The sequence below is a fragment of the Leucoraja erinacea genome, chromosome 18 (genome assembly GCF_028641065.1).
Source record: "Leucoraja erinacea ecotype New England chromosome 18, Leri_hhj_1, whole genome shotgun sequence".
Lineage (NCBI taxonomy): Eukaryota > Metazoa > Chordata > Chondrichthyes > Rajiformes > Rajidae > Leucoraja > Leucoraja erinaceus.
Genome location: NC_073394.1, coordinates 27,048,664 through 27,074,619, shown reverse-complemented (window position 1 = coordinate 27,074,619; position 25,956 = coordinate 27,048,664). Strand labels below are relative to the sequence as shown.

The following is a 25,956-nucleotide window of genomic DNA, read 5'->3' as shown; positions in this document are numbered from 1 at the left end:
TCTCACGTTGTTGTCCGTGGGATCTCACTGAGGGAGGCCAGTCCAACACAAGCCAGCCCTCAAGGACAGCGGTTGTCCTGTACTTCAGTGGTTTGCTCCACACCAGGCCCTGCTGCCACCACATAACCCTCCTGTTGTTCTTGGAGCATCAAGCACTTGGCTCAACAAGGTGCAGCCTGAGAGAAACCCTTTGTAAATTACGAAGGCAAACACAACTGCAGGACCAAGAGCAATGGAGCGGCACAGCTGGTAGAGCTGCTGCTTCACAGACCCGGGTTCAATTCTGACAAGGATGCTGTCTATGTGGAGTTTGCATGTTCTCCCTGTGACCGCGTGGGTTTTTCCCAGAGAGGGGAAAATTTATCAGCCATGATTCAATGGTGGGGTAGACTCGATGGGCCAAATGGCATAATTCTGCACCTTTGTCTTATGATATTATTGATTTGGAGGGAGGAAAGGGAGATTGACTGAAAAAGAGGAAAAGATGAAGATACGGCGCAATGGAGATGCCCGCTGGGGCCGTGGTGCGGAGCTGCTGCCGCCAAGGGCACTCTCGGGGCAGGGTTGGTGCCGCCAGGGGCGCTGTGGGTGCGGACGGCTGGGGCCGCCGTGCGTGTGGGGTGGGATTGGGGCCACCAGAGGCGCTGTGGGTGCGGGGTGGGTCTGGGGCCACCAGGGGCGCTGTGGGTGTGGGGTGGGTCTGGGGCCACCGGGGCACTGTGGGTGCGGGGTGGGGCTGGGACCGCCAGGGGCGCTGTGGGTGTGGGGTGGGTCTGGGGCCACTGGGGCACTGTGGGTGCGGGGTGGGGCTGGGACCGCCAGGGGCGCTGTGGGTGTGGGGTGGGGTTAGTGCTGCCAGGGGCACTGCGGGTGCAGAGTGGGCTGGGGCCACCGGGGGCGCTGTGGGTGCGGGTGGTGCCGCCAGGGGCGGTGTGGAGTGGGGTCGGGGCCGCTAGGGGCGCTGTGGGTGCGGGGTGCAGCTGGTGCCGCTAGGGGCGCTGTGGGTGCGGGGTGGGGCTAGGGGCGCTGTGGGTGCGGGGTGGGGCTGGTGCCGCTAGGGGCGTGGTTGTGCGGGGTGGGGCTGGTGCCGCTAGGGGCGCTGTGGGTGCGGGGCGGGGCTGTGCCGCTAGGGGCGCTGTGGGTGCGGGGTGCGGCTGGTGCCGCTAGGGGCGCTGTGGGTGCGGGGTGCGGCTGGTGCCGCTAGGGGCGCTGTGGGTGCGGGGCGGGGCTGGTGCCGCCAGGGGCGCTGTGGGTGCGGGGTGCGGCTGGTGCCGCTAGGGGCGCTGTGGGTGCGGGTTGGGGCTGGTGCCGCTAGGGGCGCTGTGGGTGCGGGTTGGGGCTGGTGCCACTAGGGGCGCTGTGGGTGCGGGGTGCGGCTGGTGCCGCTAGGGGCGCTGTGGGTGCGGGGTGGGGCTGGTGCCGCTAGGGGCGCTGTGGGTGCGGGGTGGGGCTGGTGCCGCTAGGGGCGCTGTGTGTGCGGGGTGGGTCTGGGGCCACCAGGGGCGCTGTGGGTGCGGGGTGGGGCTGGTGCCGCTAGGGGCGCTGTGGGTGCGGGGTGGGGCTGGTGCCGCTAGGGGCGCTGTGTGTGCGGGGTGGGTCTGGGGCCACCAGGGGCGCTGTGGGTGCGGGGTGGGGCTGGTGCCGCTAGGGGCGCTGTGGGTGCGGGGCGGGGCTGGTGCCGCTAGGGGCGCTGTGGGTGCGTGGGTGGGGCTGGTGCCGCTAGGGGCGCTGTGGGTGCGGGGTAGGGCTGGTGCCGCTAGGGGCGCTGTGGGTGCGTGGTGGGGCTGGTGCCGCTAGGGGCGCTGTGGGTGCGGCTGGTGCCGCTAGGGGCGCTGTGGGTGCGGGGTGGGGCTGGTGCCGCGAGGGGCGCTGTGGGTGCGGGGTGGGGCTGGTGCCGCTAGGGGCGCTGTGGGTGCGGGGTGCGGCTGGTGCCGCTAGGGGCGCTGTGGGGCTGGTGCCGCTAGGGGCGCTGTGGGTGCGGACGGTCGGGGTCGGGGTCGGGGAAGCTGCGACGCGATGCGATGGCGCGGAGGGTGATGTGAGTGACCGGGGCTCGGGGTGGGGGCGGTCGCTGTCGCCGTCGCTGCAGGCGGACGGATCCGGGAGGGGAGGCCTGCAGTTTGGCGATGGCGACCGGTGAAGGTCAAACCAAATCTCTCCGTCCGTCTCTACCCCCACATCTCCCCTATTTACGCCTCGTCTCCCCCACATCCCAACCTCCACTCACTCCCTCCCCCCCACGTTGTTCCCTTCCTCTAGCCGCTACCATCCTCCTCCCTCCCTTCCCGTCCCGTCCCCATGCAGTCTCTCCCCCTCTTGCTGTCCTGCACTGCCACTCATACCCACTCCCCCCCTTATCCTGCCCTATTCCCGTCTACCCTCCCTCCACCTATCCTCCTACCTTCCTCCATACCGTCATCCCTCCCTCATTCCCGTTCCAGTTCTCCCGTCCCCTCTTCTCTCACACCCATCCCGTCCTGCATTCCCCCTTCATGTCCTGTCCTCCCTTTCTTCTTTTCCATCCCATACTCTCTGCTCCACTGCCCTCCCTCCCCCTCTGTTCCTCACCTCATCCCCTGCCCCTCTCTACTAATGGTCCTTTCCCTGCGCAGAGACTAAGATATCGGAGTCTCCCAGCAATGCCTCCCTTCCCTATCCTGGTCCATTAAAGCTCAGACCTGCTCTCTGGGAGCCCTGTATTTGCCGGGCTCTCCTGGTGAATGGGGTGATAGCCCATGTTTGGAGACTGGCGAACTTTTTACTAGACATCAACTGATCTGTGTACTGTTTTACAACAAGACCTAAATATATCTCGTTTGGTATACCGTGAAGAAACATTTTTGACATGTTCGAATTTGAACATATTTTGGAGGTTGATTTCCAAGTAAAAGCATTGAAATTAAAAAAATCAGGAATATAAATATTACGTCACTATTAAATTTACATTATAAATTGGACTTTCAATAAAACAAAGGGAGGAAGTATATCCTGAGTCGACTGAAATGGTTGGGCAGCTCTGTTGGCATCACGTTCCTCCCCTCCACACTTTGCCCTCATCCCCCTTCCTAAGATTGACACAAAAAGTTGGAGTAACTCAACGGGTCTGGCAGCATCTCTGGAGAAAAGGAATGGGTGACGTTTCGGGTCGAGACCCTCCTTTCCCTTTATCCCTTTATCCCTTGTTAGACTTTAGAGATACAGCATGTAGTCCACACCGACCACTAGCACGATCGTACACACTAGAGACAATTTACAATTTTACCAAAGCCAATTAACCCATTAATCTGTCCGCCTTTGGAATGTTGGAGGAAACGAGAGCACCCAGAGTAAGCCCATGTGATCACAGGGAGAACGTACAAACTCCGTACAGACAGCACCTGTAGTCAGGATCGAACCTGGGTCTCTGGAGTCATAAGGCAGCAACTCTACCCCTTCCCACTGCATGGCTTATTTCCTGATGTGAAGAGTTTAAGATCTTGGGGCCCAGACTACAAAAGCCAGTTCCCTCTGTTCCACTCACAAATGCTGACTGACCCACTGAGTTCCTCCTTTTGCTCAAGATTACAGTGGCTATGTGAGGCAAAGATAAGGTCGACAATCAGACCTCTTATCCCAGGGTGGAAATGTACAATACTGGCGGGCAGTGATAAGGTGAGAGGAGGAAAGTTTAATCGAGTTGTGCGGAGCAAGTTTTTACACAGAGAGCTCTGACGACCTGGAACACATTGCCAGGAGTGGTGGAGGATGATACGATAGTGAGACTTTTAGATAGGCACATGGAAGTGCAAGGATTAGAGGAAAAATGTAGAAACAAGGAACTGCAGATGCAGGTTAATACACAAATGAACACTAAGTGCTGGAGCAGGTCAGGCAGCTTCTCTGGAGGAAATGAATAGGTGATGTTTCGAGTCGGGGCTTCACCTATCAATTTCCTCCAGAGAGATACTACCTGACCTGCCTCGAGTACTTTAAGGAATTACTTTGAGTACTTTAAGGAATAGAGGGATATGGATCATGTACAGACAGATGAAATAATGGCATCATGTTTGGCACGGGCATTGTGGGCCGAAAGGCTTCTTCCTGTGCAGTACTGTTCAATGTTTTAATGACAGTTGCTTGTGCCCCATTTTCATGCTGCTTTTCAGTTGAGCCTCACTCAGTGTGCCTGGCCAAGTATGGATGTCTGAGATGAGCTGGAGGTCAGTTGCATTTAGTCTGCTGAGCTCACTGTTTAGTCCAAACGGAGAGCATTGATGTGTTTACAGGTTCTGGATGTGCTTTACGCTGTGGTACAGAATGGCGCATCTGCCTCCATGCCTTTTTCTATGGGAAGGAATCCTCAACCATCAGTGATAACCCCTCCTCTCGTCTCCAAAGGCCCTCCTCCTCTTTGACCTACCCCGGACAGCCTTCTACCCTCTTTAGACCTTTTCATTTCTAATTGCCGGCAGTACATCAACCATCAACATCAAATCCCCTTACCTATTCTAACCTCGTCCCCTCCGAACATACAGCCTTCTGCTCACTCTGCAACAATCCCAACATCATCAAAAGGAGGTGCCGTGGTAGTCTGATGGGCTGATCACTACTGGGCTGAGTTCTCTAACACCTTCTCCCACTTACCCCAAGAAGACCATGACCCCACAGATTAGCACCAGGCCATTATCTCCCAGACACTTTCAGTCTGAAGAAGGGTTCCGACCCAAAACATCACCCATCCTTTTTCTCCAGAGATGCTACCTGACCCGCTGAGTTACTCCAGCACTTTGTGTCTATCTTTTGAATGGCGATCCTATTGATTGATTGATACAGTATGGAAACAGGCCCTTCATCTTTTGGAGTCCATACCGACTACCGATCACACTGACCATTGATCACATCGATAGACATATGTTAGTTACCCTTTTCCCACTCCCTATACACAAGGGCAATTTACAGAGGCCAATGAATCTACAAACTCACATCTTTGGGATGTGGGAGGAAACCAGTGCACCCGGGGGAAGCCCACGCGGCCAAACTCCGCACAGACAGCATCCTGTGTCATGATTGAACCTGGGTCTCTGGTGCTGTGAGGCAACAGCTCTACCAGCTGCACTTCTCTACAGCCCCATTAGAGTGACTTTATTTGAAAGGCAAGAAATAGCAAATGCTGGAAATATGAAGTACAATCAGAAATTATTGCAGATTCCCAGTAGGTTGGGCATCATCTCTGGAGAGGGAAAGAGAGTTATTGTTTAAGGTCAGTGCCCCTTCATTAGAGTTGGAAAACTGAATTGCTTCAATGTTTTATCCCATTCATTAGATTGGTGTCACTGACCCTGCGGATAAAGCTGACTACAGCTAAATAATTGAATTACTTTACTCTGTTGACGTATTTCTAATTAGCTTTATTTTAATGCATTTCTAATCATCAATTTTAAAAACTAACTTTTATAAATCAATATAAAGTGTTCTTGTGTAGGCCATATTTCACTGAGGCAGCTAACAACCCAGAGGTATGAGTATTGATTTCTCTAATTTCAAGTACCCCTTGCATTCCCTTCCTCTGTTCCTCCCCCACTTTGGTCGCCCTGCTAGTTCCACTGTTTACATCTATATATCCCTTTGTTTTCACCTCTTTCACAGCCTACAATGGACCAGTGTGGGCTCCAGCTTTCCTTGGTCATGGGTGTCAGCTCTAATTTGTTTTGAACCTTTTCATACCTCTAGATTCTGTCTCTCCCGTCTCTCAGTCTGAAGAAGGGTCTCGACCTGAACCGTCACCTATTCCTTTTATCCAGAGATGCCGCCTGACCCGCTGAGTAACTCCAGCATTTTCTGTCTGTAAAGTGTTCTTGAATGTCTTTGACAATCAAAAAATCTCAGACATCCTTTGAGTTGTCAACAGTCATTAGGATGATACTAGGGCCTGGCCTAGGGACATGCTGCCCCAGTCCTGCTTGGCTCTTGCAGCTCAATCCATCTCATGGATAACTTTCAGTCCACCTCTCCCTCATCTTTGGGAGAATGGGCAGGCACTACAGGCAGCGATTGTGGCCTTTATTTGGGTACAGCATGTTGTGCCCCAAGTCAGACAATGGGACTACCAGATCGGGAACTAAATGGGCCTTTATTACTAATCGTTTCTTGGAGAAATAAATCTGTCCTTAACCCAGTTTGGAGTACATACATAATGGTTGCTAAAAATTCTATGGTGCAGCATTAGAATAAAATTGGACAGACTACTTGACAATCAACCTTTGTTCAGTTAATTGGACTTTACTGGACTTCAATGTTATATATTTGCACTGAAAGTGCTCTTTATCCTTTATCTGTGCACTGTGGATTGAAAATGCCATTCAGTTTCAGGTATAGTCTTCATTGACTGGATAGCACGCAAACAAAATCTTTTCACTGTACCTCAGTGTACATGACAATGGAACTGATGCACTACAATATTAAGAACACAATTCTTAGGTCTGCCTATTGTATTTGAATTTAACTTGGTTGTATTTATGTATAGTATTATCTGCTCTAATTGGATAACATGCCGAACAAAGCTTTTCACTGTACCTCGGTACACATGACAATAAAAAGCCTACACCTGATAAAACAGTGCTGAATATTGTTTGGGCTGGTAAGTGGTGTGGCACAATGACCATCACCACCATACATGAACCCAAATACTTTTCTTAAGGCAGGAACTGCAGATGTGGTATAAACCGAAAGACTTCAAAAAGCTGAAAACTCATGGGTCAGACAAAATGCAGTTATTACAAAGGAATAATTAACATTGAAAAGCCCAGAAAATGAGTCGTGAAGCAGGGTTATGTTCGACTTAAAACTCTCTCCCTTTGGTATCTCCTGCTGCCCAATAACGCTTGTATCTTTGTGACTTTCACTTTAAACTTTCTTGCCTTCTTTCACTCCCTTCCAACTTCTCTTGGTTTTGCATTTCCTCTTTTGCACATTTTCTGATTTTCCCATTGGAAGCTTCTCTTTCTTCCATAAAACCCATGTTTTTCTCCTATTGGATCAGCGTTGATTATTCTACAACGTAACTTGGGACAGTTTTCAACGTATACGCGTTATTCAATTGCAAGTTAGATGTGGTGGTGAAGCCAGTGTAGATCAACAAGGCATATTTGGATTTAGCTGAGGGAAAGCCTATGGAATTTGTGGAGAATCCATTTGAAAGCCTGATGGGAAAGGTTCAGAGGTGATGAAAGCATGGATTAGGAAATGGAGGTTAGAGACATCACAGGCGCTAGAATATGGATTTAAAGTGCAACTTGAGATAAGCTTGAGTGAATAATTGGTGTAGGGTGGAGAAATGGTGATTGGTGGAGATTTGTATATTGGGTGGAGAATGAAAATATAGGCTTTGCTATCCTGTAATTGAATTGGGGCTTGTTGATTCAAACCTCAATTCTAGATACGTAGTTTCAAAGGGAAATGAATTGTTAGTTATGGAAAGTGCAGAGAGATAAGATTGTTGATCTCAAACTCCGTGCAGAGACTGCATGAATTGTGATTTTGAAAGATGATGGATTAAAGTTCTCACATAAAGAGATCACTCAACCTAAATCAGGCTGTGTCATTTATACTTGTTCACAGGATGTGAGCAATACCGGTGTTTACGTTCCTTCCTAATTACTCCCAAAGGGTGGCACAGCAGCATAGTTACTGCATTAGTTACAGCACCAGAGACCTGGATTCAACCCTGATTATGGATGCTGTCTTTAAGAAGCTTGCACGTTCTCCTTGTGACCGGGTGGGTTTTCTCCTGGTGTTCCGGTTTCTCCCACACTCCAAATACGTGCAGGTTTGTAGGTTAATTGGCTTCTGTAAATTGTCCCCAGTGTGTAGGATAGAACTACTGTACGGGCGATCATAGGTCAGCATGGACTCGGTGGGCCAAAGGGCCTGTTTCCTTGTTGCAGTTCTAAACTCTAAACTATGGGTTATGATGAGTCACATGGATAGGCAAATTGGCCATATTTCGTGAATTTCCTTTCCTGAAAGAAATTAGTAACTTAGATGGGTTTTTACAATTGTTCATTAGTTCCATGATACTGATAATGAGATGATTTTTTTAAAATACAGATTTATTTAGTTTCTTGAATTTAAATTCCCAGATACCATGGTGAGTTTCAAACATGTCTCCAAGATTCTGTGGGACTAGTTCAGTAACTTTACTATATTCCTTATTTGTATATCAACTGATGCTCCCATACAGATATGCTAGTTGATCCTGTGTATGGGAAGGCTATCAACAGGAACTGTAGTTGGAATAAGAGACAAAAAGTGCTTGAGTAACTCAACGAGGCAGGCAGCATCCTTGGAGCACATGGATAGGTGATCTCTGCAGACTGATTGTAAGAGGGGTGGGTGGGGAGAAAGCTCGAAGAGAGGAGGAGTAGGACAAAGCGTGGCTTATACGAGGTGAACACGGGGTTTATTTATGGCAGATGGTTGAACAATGGCCGATGACGAAAACAAAGGTATGAGACAAAAATAATGTAGGGTTATGAATTGTGAAGCCAAAGGAAGGACTGAAGATGGAAGTGGTGGGAGAAATAAATGCGAGTCTAGGTGGGGCACAGGGGAGTGGACGGGGAGAAAGAGCAGTGTGGGGGGAAAAGGGGTTGTTAGAGGTTACTTAAAATTGGAGGTTTAAATGTTCATAACTTTGGGTTGTAAGCTACCCTAGAGAATAAGAGGTTCCACTTATATTAGGGGAAGCGAAGATGAAATGCCTTTTTGTTTGTAAGTTGGTTCGCTATTTATTATAAAATATAATATCCAGATGCAGGGCATAAAGTGGCCATATGTGTGAATTAGAATATGTGTTGGTTTTTTTAAAACTCTGGCGAGACTGCATGAATTGGCATGATTTTGGAGGCTGATGGTATGAAGGGATTATTCAGGCACACCATCGATTTTCCACTACCCTTGATTCCAGAGCCTTGCTGGATTATCCATTTTGCTGGACCACCAGAGAACATGTAATAATAATCCAACAATATACCTCCAACCCACTAATTATGCCCCCCCCCCCCCGTGTCTCTACGCACCATGGCCTTCTAGAAACCGGTACAAAACTTTTCTAGAATCGAATAGTTTCTTTATTGTCATTGTAACATGGGCCATGTACAACGAAATTTAAAATGTCAGCCAGTCAGTGCAGCATTCAAACATTTCTAAAGCTAACGAAACATCCACGGTAAAATAATAAAGATAAGCAAATAAATAAAAAACACAGACAAAGCACGCATACACACCCAACCCTCCATCCTTCTGTCGATTTCACCGTTACCACAGTCCCTTAGTCTGTATCGCCCCTGCGTTCCTTGGCGGCCACATTTAGTGTTTTTATAGCAGTGGGGTAAAAACTGTTTTGTAGTCTATTTGTCCTTGTCCTTGTGGATCTGTACCGTCTGCCTGACGGCAACAGTTCAAACAGGGAGTGTCCAGGGTGGGAGATGTCCTTTATTATATTCTGGGTTTTTTTGGTGCAGCGGGAACTGTGTAGGTCCTCCAAGGTAAGGAGAGGGCAGCCGACAATCCTCTGGGCGTTGTCAATGGCCCTCTGGAGCGCTTTCCTCTGAGCCACTGTGCAGCTGGTGTACCACACGCATACACAATTCTAATTTCTTTGTTCATTGTGAATTCTTTATTTAAGTTTCTAGCAGTCCATGGTGCTTTAGAGACACAAGAACGACATAATTAAAGGAGGTGCCGGACCATCAGTGACTGGAAAATCAATGGTGGAGCTTTATTAATGCAGAGCCATTTTTACCACTCTATTGTTTAGAACCATCTTTGCCCCTTGAAGAACTGCCATGAATTTTGAACATGTAAAAGGTATGCTTTAGAAGTTCTGTTTTTTGTGAAATAATGTTCAAAATTTTAACTGTTCTACCTAACACAGATATATCACACTAATTATCTAAAGATGTGGTGTTATGCAAACTATTCCAGAATTAATTGAAGGAATAGTTGTTTGCTGAAGCGCCCACAAATTTGACCAGGTCTGCCCGATAGTAAGGCAATTGTTTTTTTTTGTTAATTTTGTGCTGTAATCTCTTTTCTAATTATTTTGCCTTCCAACCCACCCCTTCAACGTTTCTCGCTTCAAGGTGAAAAATGGATGCTGAAGTTAATAATTAAACAAAACTCTGGCTTTTTAAAAGAATCCAGATGGTGAGAGGCCATTGCACCAAGTGGAGTATTGCCAAAAAAAACTTTCCATCTGCCAACTGTTGTGAATTAAACTGTGTGTGAACTGAACCTAACTGGCCTCAACCCTGTACAATAACGGCAATCTGTTTATTGCTCCCTTTTTTAACGGATGCATAATCTTGTTCACTTTGACTCTTGACAGATAGGTAGTTACCACGCTGTGAACTGTGAATTTAAAAATGGCAAAGCCGAAGGGTTGGAATGTTTGGTAGGGGCTGATATGATAGTAACTTTCTAAAAGGTCTTAGGATATGCTTAGAAAAGGTTATAAGGAAAGCACACTTAAATCTGGAGCAGGAACAAGTCCTCCAAGCCTGCTCTGCCATTCAGCGAGATCAGAGTTGATTGTAACCTCACCATTTTCCTGCAGTAATTTCTTACCATCTTGCTTATCACAAATCTATCTCTGCCTTAAAATTATTATAAACTCTGCTTCTACCAACCATTGAGGGAAAAATTCTCAAAGATTTACAAAGAGAAAATGTCACCATGACTTTGCCTTAAATGGTTGAGCCCTGCCTTCGTATAGTGATTCCTAATTCTAAATTATCCCACAAGAGGAACCATCTTCTCCAACTCGTTAGGATTTTTTATGTTTCAATAAACATAGAACGGTGCAACACAGTAACAGGCCTTTCAGCTCATCATGTCTGCGCTGGCCATGATGCCAATCTTACTAATGCCATCTGCCTGCACGTGTCTGTATCCCTCTATCCCAGCTCGTTCATGTCTGTCGAAATGCTTCTGAAATATTGCCATCAATTTGCTTCCACCACTTCCCTAGCAGCGCGTTCCAGGTGCAACTACTCTCTGTGTAAAAAATACCAGTCATGTACTCTTAAAAACTTCCTCCCTTCATTTTCCAGCTGTACTCCCTAGTGTTTGACATGTCCAGTCACTTTTCTTCAGGACTCCTGCCAATAGATGCATAGCCTTTCCAAACTCTGTGGCAAGACAAACCTAACCATCCCAGGTATCAGTCTAGTAAACCTCAATTACTCCCAAAGTGTGAACATCCATTCCAAAATGCGGAGGCTAATAGTTTATGAAGTAGTCCAAATGAGGGAGTGGAATAAATTAGATAAATTTTTGATAAATCAGATAACACTACTGCTACAGTGGCCCACATAACCACCTCTTGTCCGTCATTGTAAAATCTGAAATAAATTGGATATGAAAATCTTAGTTTAGTTTACAGATGCAGCCCTGAAGCAGGCCCTCAGCCCACCGAGTCCGTGCCATCCAGTGATCATCCCGTATACTAACACTATCCTACATACTAGGGACAATTTACAATTTTACAAAAGCCAATTAACCTACAAACCTGTACATCTGTGGAGTGTGGGATGAATGTGGAGCACCCAGTGAAAACCCACACGGTCACAGGGAGAATGTACAAACTCCGTACAGACAGCATCTGTAGTCAGGATTGATCTCGGGCCAATGATGCTGTGAGGCAACAATTCTACCGCAGCGGCACTGTACTGTCCTGGGGGAATTGTGAGGGTCAGGCAGCCTCTGTGGAGGCAAAGGAGGCAAATTGTTTTCCCAGTGCTTGGAAAGAGGGCAAATATATCATTGTTTTCATTGTAAGAATAACATTGTTCTGATAAATTATCTCCAGCTGCAGTATTAATTAATTTTTACCCTGAAGGCTAAATACATCTGTCGCTTAAGTTTGATTTAGTCATGTTCATAGTGCAAAAGACTCCGGAGTTGTACCCAGTTTAAATACTTACCTTGGCTCACTCTGACAGTGGAGGAGGCCCAGGACAGAAAAGACAGAATGGGATGGGGATTTCAAGTGTTTGGCAACTGGGAGAGCGCAAGGGCCAAGGCGGACTGAGCATAAGTGTTCAGCGAAATGACTGCCCAGTCTGCACATGTTCTCGCCGATATATAGGCAGTAGAAATTCTGCTTGGTGAAATGCACAGTAAGTAGCAGCTGACACATTTGCTGTAGTGGCTGAAATAGATAGGTTGTGAGGGGGAGTACAGAGGGAGGAAAATAGGAGAAATGGGAGAGGAAAAGCAAATAATTCACGGGGAGTAGGATGTGACAGTGGGTGAGACTTCCAGTTGCATTTGCATTCTAAACTAGAATCATAGTCATACAGCATGGAAACAGGCCGTTCGACCCAACTAGTCCTTGCTGAGTACATAAATTATGTTTTCACAAATAGTATTTTTTTCACTCTGATGATTAAATGCTGTTCAAATAAATCATTGGGGTTCCCTTGGCACCAATCACAACCATCCCTAAATTGTCTTTTGTCACCAATGCATAATCCAGTGGCTCTTCTGTGGTCTTAATCACAGCAGGAATAAGAGAATGCAGTAGAATGCAGATGCTGGTTAATACACAAAGTGCCGGAGTAACTCACAGTTGAGGCAGCATCTCTGGAGAACATGGTTAGGTGAATTCTCGGGTCGGGAGGTGATGTTTGAGTCTGAAAAAGGGTCCCGACCCGAAATGTCACTTATCCATGTTGTCCAGAGCTGCTGCCTCACCTGCTGAGTTACTCCAGCACTTGGTGTCCTTTTAAGAGAATGCAATGTTTGTTGCTGCTTATCTTTATATATATCTTTCTTTATTTTTTCAATTGTGTTCTGTTTACCTGAGCATATTTCCTTTCTTCATAGCTAACAGGTGATTTGGTACAGTCAACTCAGTAATCTCAAAGGCTGCTGTGTTTCCCATAATTACATTCATAGAGCCAGAGAGTCATACAGCATGGAAACAGGTTATTCATCTTTGCCCATGTCCACCCAGATGCCCCATCTATACTAGTCCCACCTGTCTGCATTTGGGTCTTATCTCTCTAAACCTTTCCTATCAAGCAAGGTTTGCTTCTGTCAATATGCTTCTTGCTTGCACCTATATCAAACGTCATAGGCTAGAAAGACAGAAAGTACAGGAGTAACTCAGCAAATTAGACAGCACCTTTAGTTTATTTTCAGTTTAGAGATTCAGCACAAAAACAGGCACTTCTGCAATTCCGTGCTGACCAATGCTCCCGTACACTAGCACAATCCTACACACTAGGGACAATTTACTATTTTTTACTGAAGCCAATTAACCTACAAACCTGTCTGTCTTTGGAGTGTGGGAGGAAACTGGAGTAAGACAGCAACTCTATGGTTGTGCCCTCTTCCTCTGGAGAACATGGATAGGTGATTTTTCGTGTTGGGACCCTTCTTCAGTTCGCAATGGCTAGTTTTGTTCAACCTATGTGCTGACTCTTGTCATTTTAGTTTGATAATTTTCTCAGTTTATTTGAAGCTAAGTGTAAGTACGCCTCACTGATTTGCAACTTGTTTTGTCTGACCTTTCTTCATGTCCTTCTCTTGGTCTTTCCTTGCAAACCCACAGCCTGGCCTGTAGGCCAGTTGCATTCCTTTGTATCAAGCTATCAACTGCAGTTTTTCTGTCATTGACCTCGTTCATCATGTAAACATTTTTCTTCCCTAATTCTATGAAAATTTATAATGTTAAAGCAGATAAGTGATTTAAAGGTTTTAGATAATGATGACCGTCATGACAGAGCAGCTAGCAGCAACAGAGTAATGCAGCGTGGAAACGGGCCATTTGGCCCAACTTACCCACCCCGAACAACATGTCCAATCTAACACTGGTCCCACCTCAGATTCAGATTCAGATTCAACTTTAATTGTCATTGTCAGTGTACAGTACAGAGACAACAAAATGCAGTTAGCATTTCTCTGGAGAGCGACATAGAATATATTTCAATAAATAAATCTATTTACATGCATACAGTCACCTGCCTGCATTTGTCCCATATCCCTCTAAACCTGTCCTATTCATGAACCTGTCTAAATGTTTCTTAAACTTTGCCATAGTAACATTTAGCTCTCTCAATAAGAGAGAGAAACAACAAGATATAAATGAGGTGAGGGTTGGACTGAGGTCAAAAATGGATGTAAGCAGCTCAAAGGAAGAAGCTTCACTAAAGTAGGTATTATCACCGGGACAGTTGATGCCAATAGTTAATTAGAGCTATGGTACCCATACAAGTTACTAACAGGGAGTTGAAATGTATGGAATGTGCAAAGATGGATCATACTGGGGGGGGATATATGTCAGAGCTGCAGTCAAGAGGAGCTGAATAAACAAAATAATTAACAATTTACAGGAGTTGGTGAGGCCTTCATGTTGAGGTCTTAGTGTTTAGGTAGTTTTGTTAAGGGTAGTGTTTGGTGTAGTGTTAAGGGCCTGTCCCACTTAGGCGATTTTTTAGGCGACTACCGGCGACTGTCATAGTCATAGCAGGTCGCTGAAAAACTGGCGACTGGACCCCCCCCTACGACAATGCCTATGCCAACCTATCACCTAGTCGACATCAAGCTACGGCAAGCTACCGACAACCAGCGACCCAATCGTCGCGACTTAGGACGTCTACCTACGACAACCTATGACGACATCTACGACAACAGAAGTCTACCGAAGTCCACCCGTGCAAGCTACGACCTTGTCGACGACAACTGAAGACAATTCAGTCACCGGTTAACGTAGGTAGTCGCCAATGGAATTCACTGGTCAGCACCGGCGAGAGATATGGTCAGCGCGGAGAAGCAGTGCTGGTATCCAGACACACAAAAATGCTGGAGAAACTCAGCGGGTGCAGCAGCATCTATGGAGCGAAGGAAATAGGCGCCGTTTCGGGCCGAAACCCTTCTTCAGACTGATGGGGGGTGGGGGGGGGAGAAGGAAGGAAAAAGGGAGGAGGAGGAGCCCGAGGGCGGGGGGATGGGAGGAGACAGCTCGAGGGTTAAGGAAGGGGAGGAGAGAGCAAGGGCTAACAAAACTGGGAGAATTCAACGTTCATGCCATCCGGACGCAAGCAACCCAGGCGGAATAAGGACTGTAGGTTAACCCAGTGAGACAGGCATAGTTGTGCTGCATTTAGCACTGGATTGAGCCTCCGAAGCCTTGCGCGCATGTGTGTGTGAGTGCGAATGCCAAAAAATTGTGTCCCCCGTCCCCTCCATGTTTCGATAGCGAGTTCCGCTCTTGCATCATTGCACATCCAGTTCTGTCAATTTGTCTCCTTGCCTTGGCTTTCATGTTCCAAAAAGCCTGTGCATTTATAACATTCACCTCAACTACTCCCTGCAGCAGTGAGTTCTACTTCCTCACCTCCCTCGAAGCTTCTCAATTCCCTAGGTGGCTGTCATATTCATGGCTGAAGATATTGATGGTCACAATATTTTTTCTACCTCATGTGGAAAATAACCCTGCACCTACTCCTTCATGATAAATATGACCTTGTACTCTGATGTCATTGTAAATCTCTTTTTTATATCCTTCCTGTGCCTTTATATTATTTTACTCACTATTGCGATCAAGACATGCAGCTTATGCTGTGTGGTCTAACTAAGGTTCAATAGAAGTTTAACATAACATCTAATTTATCCTATCCCCCTTGTGTTTGGTTTGTTTTGTTCCTGACCTTATTAACTGTGTTACTCCTTTTGGTGATTTGTGTATTTGTACTCTCAGATCCCTTTGCCCTCTTGTCCCATTTATATTATTTCTAGTTTAGTGGATCTTATTTTTATTACCAAAAACGACACCCCATTTAGTGATGTTGCAATTCATTTGCCTGTTTCGTGACCATTCTACAGCAGTATTGGTGGCAACAGTGGTGCAGCAGTAGAGCTGCTGCCTCACTGCACCAGAGTTGTTAAATCCTGACCCCTGGGTGCTATCTGTGTGGAGTTTGCATGTTCTCCCTGTGACTGCATGGGTTTTCTCCGCGTGCTCTGGTTTCCTCCCACATCCCAAAGACTTGCAGATTTGCTGATTGGCACAAAGTACTAGAGTAACTCAGCGGAACAGGCAGCATCTGTGGATAGAAGGAATAAATGACATTTCGGGTTGGAACCCTTCTTCAGTTGTGGCGATGATCAAAACCATGTGATCACAGGGAGAACTAGCAAACTCCTCACATGCAGCTCCCGAGGTCAGAATTGAACTCTGGGCTCTGATGCTGTGAGGCAGCAGTTCCACCCACTGTGCCACCACTGGCCACTGGCATCTCCGACTGACCATTGGGCTGTAGATATGTAAATCTCTGGAGATGTTTTATCTCCCATCTTAAACATGGTAATTATAGTTATTTACCAGTCCTTTGATACTATATTTTAACTTATATTCCCCATTGCTTGCAATGGGGAATATAAGTTTGAGATGCTTTCAGAATTTGTAACTTGTTGCATTCTCTCAGTCGCAGACTGCAACCACACCGTTATAGTACCCCCAGGGCAATATGTGGATAGAAGGCATGCTTCAGGTCTAGGTACATCCCAACCACTTAGCAGTCAGAAAGTTACTTTGAAAATGTGGCTACAGTAGTCGTCAAGTCAAGTCAAGTTTATTTGTCACATACACATACAGTGAAATGAAAGTGGCAATGCTCGCGGACTTTTGTGCAAAAGACAAACAACCAAACAACCAAACAAATTATAAACACAGTCATAACACACATATTCTTTAAATAATAAATAATGGAAGGAAAAACGTTCAGTAGAGTTAGTCCCTGGTGAGATAGGCGTTTACAGTCCGAATGGCCTCTGGGAAGAAACTCCTTCTCAACCTCTCCGTTCTCACCGCATGGCAACGGAGGCGTTTGCCTGACCGTAGCAGCTGGAACAGTCCGTTGCAGGGGTGGAAGGGGTCTCCCATGATTTTATTTGCTCTGGAGTTGTACCTCCTGTTGTATAGTTCCTGCAGGGGGGCGAGTGAAGTTCCCATAGTGCGTTCGGCCGAACCCACTACTCTCTGCAGAGTCTTCTTGTCCTTGGCAGAGCAATTCCCAAACCAGATGGTAATATTTCCGGACAAGGTGCTTTCCACCGCCGCTGTGTAGAAGCACTGGAGGATCCTCGGAGACACTCTGAATTTCCTCAATTGCCTGAGGTGGTAAAGGCGCTGCCTTGCCTTACTCACGAGTGCTGAGGCGTGTGATGCCCATGTCATATCCTCGGAATTGTGGACTCCCAGATATTTAAAACAGTTCACCCTATCCACAGGATCCCCATTTATCCTCAATGGAGTGTACGTCCTCGGATGATGTGCCCTCCTAAAGTCCATGATCAGCTCCTTCGTTTTTTTGATGTTCAAGAGGAGGCTGTTATCCTGGCACCAGTGCTAGATCAGCCACCTCCTCCCGGTAGGCCTTCTCGTCGTTGTCTGAGATCAGGCCCACCACCACAGTGTCATCAGCAAACTTAATTATTGAGTTGGAGCTGAACCTAGCCACACAGTCATGTGTGTACAGGGAGTACAATAGGGGGCTGAGGATGCAACCCTGGGGTGATCCTGTGCTCAGGGTGAGGGACTTCGATGTATTCCCTCTCATCTTGACTACCTGGGGCCTGGCGGTGAGAAAGTCCAGGACCCAGGTACACAGGGAGGTGTTGAGCCCCAATTCCATTAGCTTCCCGGCCAGTCTGGTGGGGACTATCGTGTTGAAGGCTGTAGTCCTGAGAAATATAGCAGTTAGCAAGTATGTAAGGCCCCATGAAGAATAATGAAATAAATGACTGGAAAATTTGATGTGGTTTCATTTGTTGCATAAGTACTGGGCTGGAAGTCAGAAGAAGCCCCCTTGACTTGCCTCAATGGAAAGTCAGGGAAGTATGGAGGCCAATAAAATGAACAAAGAATGCAGGCTTTCACATGATTTATGAATGTAAGCCCAGTGGCAAAAAATGTTTGTATAAATTTTAAATCTCTTTTATTTTTGTTTCTGCAGCTATCCACTGTATCAATATGGAAACCCTCAACTCAGGATATTTCGAACCAACTTTTTTATGACCCTGGTGAGGCCTGGGAAGGAGCAACCAGAGGATACAGCCCAGTTTAGGATCCCCATGGAGTGAGTAGGAGGAGATAGAACCAAGCCCGCACAGTGGTGCAGCGGTAGAGTTGCTGCCTTACAGCGCCAGAGACACTGGTTCAATCCTGGCCACGGATGCTATCTGCACAGTTGTGACCACGTGAGTTTTCACTGGGTGCTCTGGCTTCCTCCCACACTCCAAAGATATGCAGGTTTGAGGGTTAATTGACCGGTAAAAATTATAAATTATCCCTAGTGTGTAGGATAGTGCTAATGTGCGAGGATCGCTGGTCGGTGAGGACTCTGGGCTGAAGGGCCTGTTTTCGTGATGTATCTCTAAAACTAAAACTAAAGCAGCAAAACTTCAGGCTTCTGCATGAATTTAGGTGGATCTACTATTCTCACTGGTTCGTTGGAGCTCTCGGTTATTTAACTGAGGATGAACTAGTCCTCAAACGCTAGTGCTGTGCCTTGTGCGTTACTTAGCAGGATGTGACACCAGGATAGCCATTAAAATGATTTATGAATTTGGATTGTGCTTGGATTGGTGCATCTTGATTATTCCTGAATCTGTTGGGAAGCTTTTAGTTTAGTGTTGTTTAGTTTAGAGATACAGCGTGGAAACAGGCCCTTTGGCCCACTGGGTCTGCGCCAACCAGCGTCCCCCGTACACTTGCACTATTCTACACACGAGGAACAATTTGCAATTTTTACCAAAGCCAATTAACCTTCAAACCTGTACATCTCTGGAGTGTGGGAGGAAACCGGAACATCCGGCGAAAAACCCTCACGGTCACGTGGAGAACATACAAACTCCGTACAGACAGCACCCTTGGTCAGGATCAAACCTGGGTCTCTGGCACTGTAAGTCAACAACTCTACTGCTGTGCCACTATTTTTCTCTCTCAACCCATTCTCCTGCCTTCTCCCGTAACCTTGGAAGCCCTTACTAATCAGGAATCTACCAATATCCACTTTAAATGTAGCTAATGTCTTGTACCACTGTAATGTAATGTACCACTGTCATCTCTGGAAATGAATTCCACAGATTCACCACTGTAAGACTGCGCTTCCAGCTGCAGGTGTAAAGCCATTTGTCAAACACATCCTGGGATTATAGTAGTTTTGTAATTCCAAGATATTTATAGTGGAACCACTGACTATAACTAACACAACTCGGCTACGTTAGTGTGCTTCAAACTTTATTTAACTTTAGTGTTTCATCCACCATCCACTAGAGGACTCAAGAGAGCTGTGCAGGAATTATAGATCCACCTACCGGTACATTAAAAATGGGCACATCTAACTTGCAGTGTATTGTATATGAAACTGGGAGCCAGTGTGCAAAACTTTAATGATCGTCAATCTATGATATTTTAGTATAGAGATACAGCATGGAAGCAGGCCCTTCTACCCACCAAGTACACGCCAACCATCACACCCGTTCACACTAGTTCTATGCTACCCCACTTGCTCATTCACTCCACAGTAGGGGCAATTTTACAGCAGCCAATTAACCTGCAATCCCGCACGTTTTTGGGATATGGGAGGAAACTGGTACACCCAGAGGAGAACATGTAAATTCACAGGGAGAACATGTAAAATCCACACATACAGCAGCCGAGGTTAGGATCGAACCAGGGTCTCTGGCGCTGTTAGGCAGCAGTTCTATCAGCTCCGCCACTGTGCCCCATTTTGATATGACAACACATTTCTCCAATAATTAAATGGCATTCAACTACAGGTGCACAACCTTTTATCCGAAATTCCAAATAACGAAAAGCTCCGAATAGCGGACATTTTTTCAGTCCTTGAAGAAAGGTCCTTGAAGACGTTCACCGAGGGCGGCCCGCAGAGGTGACAGCGGAACCTCCGGTCGGTCCTCGAAGAAAGGGGAACTAAATCCCCATTCATAAAAGAGAAGGTGAGGGTATATTGCGCGGGATTAATAATTGACAATCTGCTGCTGCCTGCTCGCTGAGTTAAAAAGTTCCCACGGTAGACTCACGATACACAGTGTATCGTGAGTCTTGCGTGGGAACTTTTTAACTCAGCGGGCAGGCAGCAGCAGATTGTCGCTCCCTTCAGCTTCACCCCACCTACACCCCTCTGCTTCCCGGCCATGTGTGTGACCCCTTCCCTCCCCTCTCCAGCTCCCCGCCCATTGCACCGGCGCGGGGGCTTTGCACTGTCTTCACGTCGGCGATGCCAACAGGTCAGTGCCAGTCACCGGAGACGTCGGGACCAACAGGTCACTGACCCCCAGGCCCACTGCAAGCAGGGAGATCCCAGAGACACACAGCCAGCAGCAGCCCAGCCCCGTTCCAACTCCAGAGCAACACGCTCCCCGTAGGGACAGAAGCTGATGGTGTGCAAGGTACGTCTTGTTCTTGGGATGGCGCAGCTCGGGCTGTGGGCGAACTGCCACTTGTCGCCGTAGCGGCCCATCGGGGAGCGGATTCCTCTGGAGTTGGAGGGGGAGGGGGGTATTGTGCTGTTTGATCACCCCCCTGCTATCCCAGGGACAGGGAGACACATCGGCTTTTGAGAATGGTGGGCAATCACTTCCAAAGTTCTGCCCACACAGTCAGTACACCTCTCCTACACTTGTCTCCCGCACTAAGATCATTTCGCAGAGAATGATCCCAGCCTAACCCTCCCTATTCTCTCCTATTCTGCACGAAAAAAAAAACTACATTGAAGACTCAAACTCGCGATTGAGTAACTGCCGGGATCGAGGCGCAAACTCCCGACCTTGCAGATATGAGCCGAGCACTCTACCACTGAGTCAGCCGTTAAAATCTACGCTAAAAATCTTCCATTCCGAAAGCTGAAAAATTCCGAATTACGAAAAATGTCTGGTCCCAAGGCTTTCGGATAAAAGATTGTGCACCTGTACTAGCCTGTGAAACATCTTGTTGAATTGACCACAGTTGATTAAAGCTGTGAAATTCTCATCTATTTTAAAGTTGCATGATGGTCGGATTCAAACTCCTGGGTTAGTAGAAGCCTTTGATCATTTTTCCCCCTTAACATATTAATATTCTTATTTTTCCAACTTGCATTGAACAGGATGACAAAACCTGACGTGAAAAATTACCTACAGGACATCTACAGTGTCCCAGTGGCTGCAGTTAGGACCAGAATACAATATTGTAAGTAACGGTTAATACTTGTTTAAAGGCAGAGCCTACCTGCTGTGCTTATAAATCCTACTTTAATATTGACTGAAGTCTGGACAACCTTGATAAGTCAACAAATTTTGCCAAGTGTTCTAGATCTTTATCTTCTTTCTGTCCAGTAGACCATAAGCAAGGACATCATCTTTGATTACTTATTTCTCATTGTCTTTCATAACTTTTTTAGGTACTAACAAGAAGAGAAATCATAAGAATCAGAAGGTGAAGCGGCCTGATTATAAAGTTGCCTATGTTCAGTTAGTAAGTGCAATCAAATTTCTCTTCATTTAATGTGCTCTAATTCTCAAGTACTAATCATGATTTACAATTCTTCAGCTTTTAATCCACTTGTTTCGATCCACGTGTTTAATTTTGAAAGTACAGAGGTTACATTTTCACGTGCTCAAAGCAGTTTTTTTTCTTTGTTAATGTTCGTTCTTCCTTTGGCAGCAAATGTTTTTCTTTTATATCCACTCATATTTTCCTATTCATCTTCATACCCAAATAAATAAATGGTTAAATAATGGTCTTCAAGTACATGTGGTACGTGTGTTACAGCTTACCTAAATATTTAATTTATTTATCATTATGCAAACTAAATTTGAGACTCTTTTATCCCAGGCTAACCCCAGTGCTGTGGAGATGTTATTTACAGTGAAATGTTGGCAAGGTATATATTTTAGGATACTTCCATTTTGAAATGTTTAATATCTTTGCAGATTTGAATCTGTTGGAAAAAAAAGGGTTTGAATTTGAACGCTCCTTTTTGCACGAAAATGCTTAAATTACATAACTGCTGCAGGTGCATAAATAAGTGATACAGTCAATCATAGCTCATGTCAAAGAATCACAGGCTTCTGGAAGTGATCACAACTGAAAGTGAGCACGACGCTAGGTTTTGTACAAAAGTCCAGACTTATATAACCATATAACAATTACAGCACGGAAACAGGCCATCTCAACCCTTCTGGTCCGTGCCGAACACGTATTCTCCCCTAGTCCCATACGCCTACGTTCAGACCATAACCCTCCATACCTTTCCCGTCCATATAACTATCCAATTTATTTTTAAATGATAAAAACAAACCTGCCTCCACCACCTTCACTGGAAGCTCATTCCACACAGCCACCACTCTCTGAGTAAAGAAGTTCCCCCTCATGTTACTCCTAAACTTCTGTCCCTTAATTCTCAAGTCATGTCCCCTTGTTTAAATCTTCCCTACTCTCATTGGGAAAAGCTTATCCACGTCAACTCTGTCTATCCCTCTCATCATTTTAAAGACCTCTATCAAGTCCCCCCTTAACCTTCTGCGCTCCAAAGAATAAAGCCCTAACTTGTTCAACCTTTCTCTGTAACTTAGTTGCTGAAACCCAGGCAACATTCTAGTAAATCTCCTCTGTACTCTCTCTATTTTGTTGACATCCTTCCTATAATTAGGCGACCAAAATTGTACACCATACTCCAAAATTGGCCTCACCAATGCCTTGTACAATTTTAACATTACATCCCAACTGCTCTGATTTATAAAGGCCAGCACACCAAAAGCTTTCTTTACTACCCTATCTACATGAGATTCCACTTTCAGGGAACTGTGCACAGTTATTCCCAGATCCCTCTGTTCACCTGCATTCTTCAATTCCCTACCATTTATCATGTACGTCCTTTTTTGATTTGTCCTGCCTACAATAGTTGACATTGCCTCATAATTCAAAATAATGGTTGATTGCATCAGGATATGCAAACTGACCTTCAGAGTGTGTTCCAAAGAATGTCAGACATAGACAAACGAAGTACAGTGTCGTAGGATATCGATCCACTTAATTCATCCAGATATGTTATCCACAGGATAATGGATTTTATTTTTGCTTTGCTTCCTGTACTGAGTTGGAATGAGTATAAAAGTGAATGAGGGGATAATTGTTTAATTTCAGAGAGAGAGTGCAAGAATGATGTGATGACAAGCCTTTTCTGTCGTACAATTATTTGATGGACATACCACCAGATTTTGACACCCTGTTCCTCTCCAGTCTATCTTACCAATTAGAACAAATAAAGATGCCTGAATCATCAACTCTACATGGTATTTGAAATTAATATAGATTATTTAAACAAGTAATTTCTTAATGAAAGATCATTGTTGTTTGTACGAATATTTCTAAAAGGATCTGAACATGTTAGCGCATAATGGTGCTGCAGTAGAGCTGCTGCATTATAGCGTCAGAGACCTGGGTTCAAACCTGACAATGGGTGCTGACTGTACAGAGTTTGTACGTTCTCCCCGTGACCACGTGGATTTTCTCCGGGTGCTCCGGTTTCCTCCCACACACTAAAGACGTACAGGTTTGTATGTTGATTAGCTTTGGTAAAAATTATGGATTGTTCCTAGTGTGTAGGATCGTGCTAGTGTACAGGGATAGCTGGTCGGCGCGGACTCAGTGGGCCGAAAGGCCTGTTTCCATGCTGTATCTCTAAACTAAACTAAACGTTAAGAGAGTGGAGGCAGTTGGGCAGATCCATTGAGAAGTGGTTTGCCAGTCCTGAAAGACAATACCAAGTGGCTAATAGGACCTCTGACCAACAAATCTTGTGAGGTGTTTTGTTAGACGTAGAATAGTGTTAAATATTTTCTGACCGATAAATCAGATGTAAATTGAGGCAGGTGAAGGGTTAAGGCTTCACTCATGCAGTTTTTTTCTTCGTGAGCAGGAAATGTTACAATTTTTATTCCAAGCATTTTTTTTAATGGATACACTGAGCTAGTTGGAGCACAATGCCAGGTCAGTAGAGTCATGCTTTCTCACTTGTTTACAAGCAATGAAGTTGGAGTTGTTTCAGAGACCTCTGACTGGCAATAAAATGGCAAGGAGAGGGAGAAGAGTGTTTAAGAATTAAGTCACCATTCCTTAGTGATGACATCGGCTGCAATGTTTCTCATAACTCCTCTCTGCAAACTTGCCGATTTAGTCAGCAGTATTGTTTTAAAGAGAAGAAAGGTCAGTGGGGAAATAGAACATGGGGATCAGAAATTAGTAATTTTAGAATCATATGGCACAGACACAGGTCCTTTGGCCCAACTCATCCATGCCCACAAAGTACCCATTTAAGCCTGTCCTGTTTTATTGCATTCGACCTATATATATCCTTTCCTATCTATGTACGTTTCCAAATGTCTTTTAAATGTCGTGATTGTATCTGGCTCAATTACTTTGTCTGGCAGATTGTTCCATACACCCACCACCCTCTGTGTGGAAATAGTTGTCCCTCAGGTTCCAATGAAGTTCTTCTCTTCTCACTTGAAACGTATGCCCACTAGTTCTTGACTCCGTGACCCTTCATTACTATTTAGAGGTCCTGATATTTTGACTGGAATCACGTACTCTGATCGGGTAAACCTATGGAATTGCACAACAGACATTTGTGCAGTGAGGTAAATATAAACTAACTTTTCTCCTGAAGCCTTAAAATAGATATCCTGATATTGTCAAGTCAAGTCAAGTTTATTTGTCACATACACATACGAGATGTGCAGTGAAATGAAAGTGGCAATGCTCGCGGACTTTTGTGCAAAAGCCAAACAACCAAACAAACTATAAACTCAATCATAACACACATATTCTTTTACATAATAAATAATGGAAGGAAAAACGTTCAGTAGAGTTAGTCCCTGGTGAGATAGGCGTTTACAGTCCGAATGGCCTCTGGGAAGAAACTCCTTCTCAACCTCTCCGTTCTCACCGCATGGCAACGGAGGCGTTTGCCTGACCGTAGCAGCTGGAACAGTCCGTTGCAGGGGTGGAAGGGGTCTCTCATGATATTTTTGGCTCTGGAGTTGCACCTCCTGATGTATAGTTCCTGCAGGGGGGGGGCAAGTGAAGTTCCCATAGTGCGTTCGGCCGAATGCACTACTCTCTGCAGAGCCTTCTTGTCCTTGGCAGAGCAATTCCCAAACCAGATGGTAATGTTCCCGGACAAGATGCTTTCCACCGCCGCTGTGTAGAAGCACTGGAGGATCCTCGGAGACACTCTGAATTTCCTCAATTGCCTGAGGTGGTAAAGGCGCTGCCTTGCCTTACTCACGAGTGCTGAGGCGTGTGATGCCCATGTCATATCCTCGGAGATGTGGAATCCCAGATATTTAAAACGGTTCACTCTATCCACAGGATCCCCATTTATCCTCAATGGAGTGTACGTCCTCGGATGATGTGCCCTCCTAAAGTCCATGATAAGCTCCTTCGTTTTTTTGATATTCACGAGGAGGCTGTTATCCTGGCACCAGAGTGCTAGATCAGCCACCTCCTCCCGGTAGGCCTTCTCGTCGTTGTCTGAGATCAGGCCCACCACCACAGTGTCATCAGCAAACTTAATTATTGATTTGAGTTAATTATTCCACTGCTCTAGGAGCAGTAATCAACCTTGAAGTTTAGGGAAGTATTGTCATCTAAGTATTGTTATCGAAAGAAAGACTGTTAGAAAAAGAGAACAGTCATAATACCTATAACAACTCTGAAGAACTGCCTGAATTACTCTAGCGCTTTGTGTCCTTTTGTGTAAACCAGCGTCTGCAGTTCCTCGTTTCAACATAATACCTTGCATGCTCTCAAAGTATCTCAAGTGTTTCACAGCTATTGAATCATCTTGAAGAGTTATCACATTTGTTACGCAAGGAAGCATTGGATTAAACATTTTCATT

General features: G+C 45.9%; 1 protein-coding gene across 5 annotated transcripts in view; it reads left to right on the top strand.

The window, feature by feature from the left end:
• Positions 1-1,945: 1,945 nt before the first annotated feature.
• Positions 1,946-25,956, top strand: part of mrpl23 (mitochondrial ribosomal protein L23) — a 41,647-nt gene continuing 17,636 nt past the window's right edge. Inside the window, exons 1-6 of one of the 5 annotated variants that reach the window (XM_055649676.1) lie at positions 4,165-4,199; positions 18,003-18,125; positions 21,159-21,241; positions 21,453-21,526; positions 21,887-21,935; positions 23,198-23,268. In XM_055649676.1, the coding sequence (XP_055505651.1) occupies positions 4,180-4,199; positions 18,003-18,125; positions 21,159-21,241; positions 21,453-21,526; positions 21,887-21,935; positions 23,198-23,253 (405 nt within the window). In that variant the 5' untranslated portion in view covers positions 4,165-4,179 and the 3' untranslated portion in view covers positions 23,254-23,268. Of the gene's footprint in view, positions 2,039-4,164; positions 4,200-9,712; positions 9,847-18,002; positions 18,126-21,158; positions 21,242-21,452; positions 21,527-21,886; positions 21,936-23,197; positions 23,269-25,956 lie in introns of those variants that run through there. The other 4 variants (XM_055649675.1, XM_055649674.1, XM_055649673.1 and 1 more) reach the window with 4 other exon arrangements.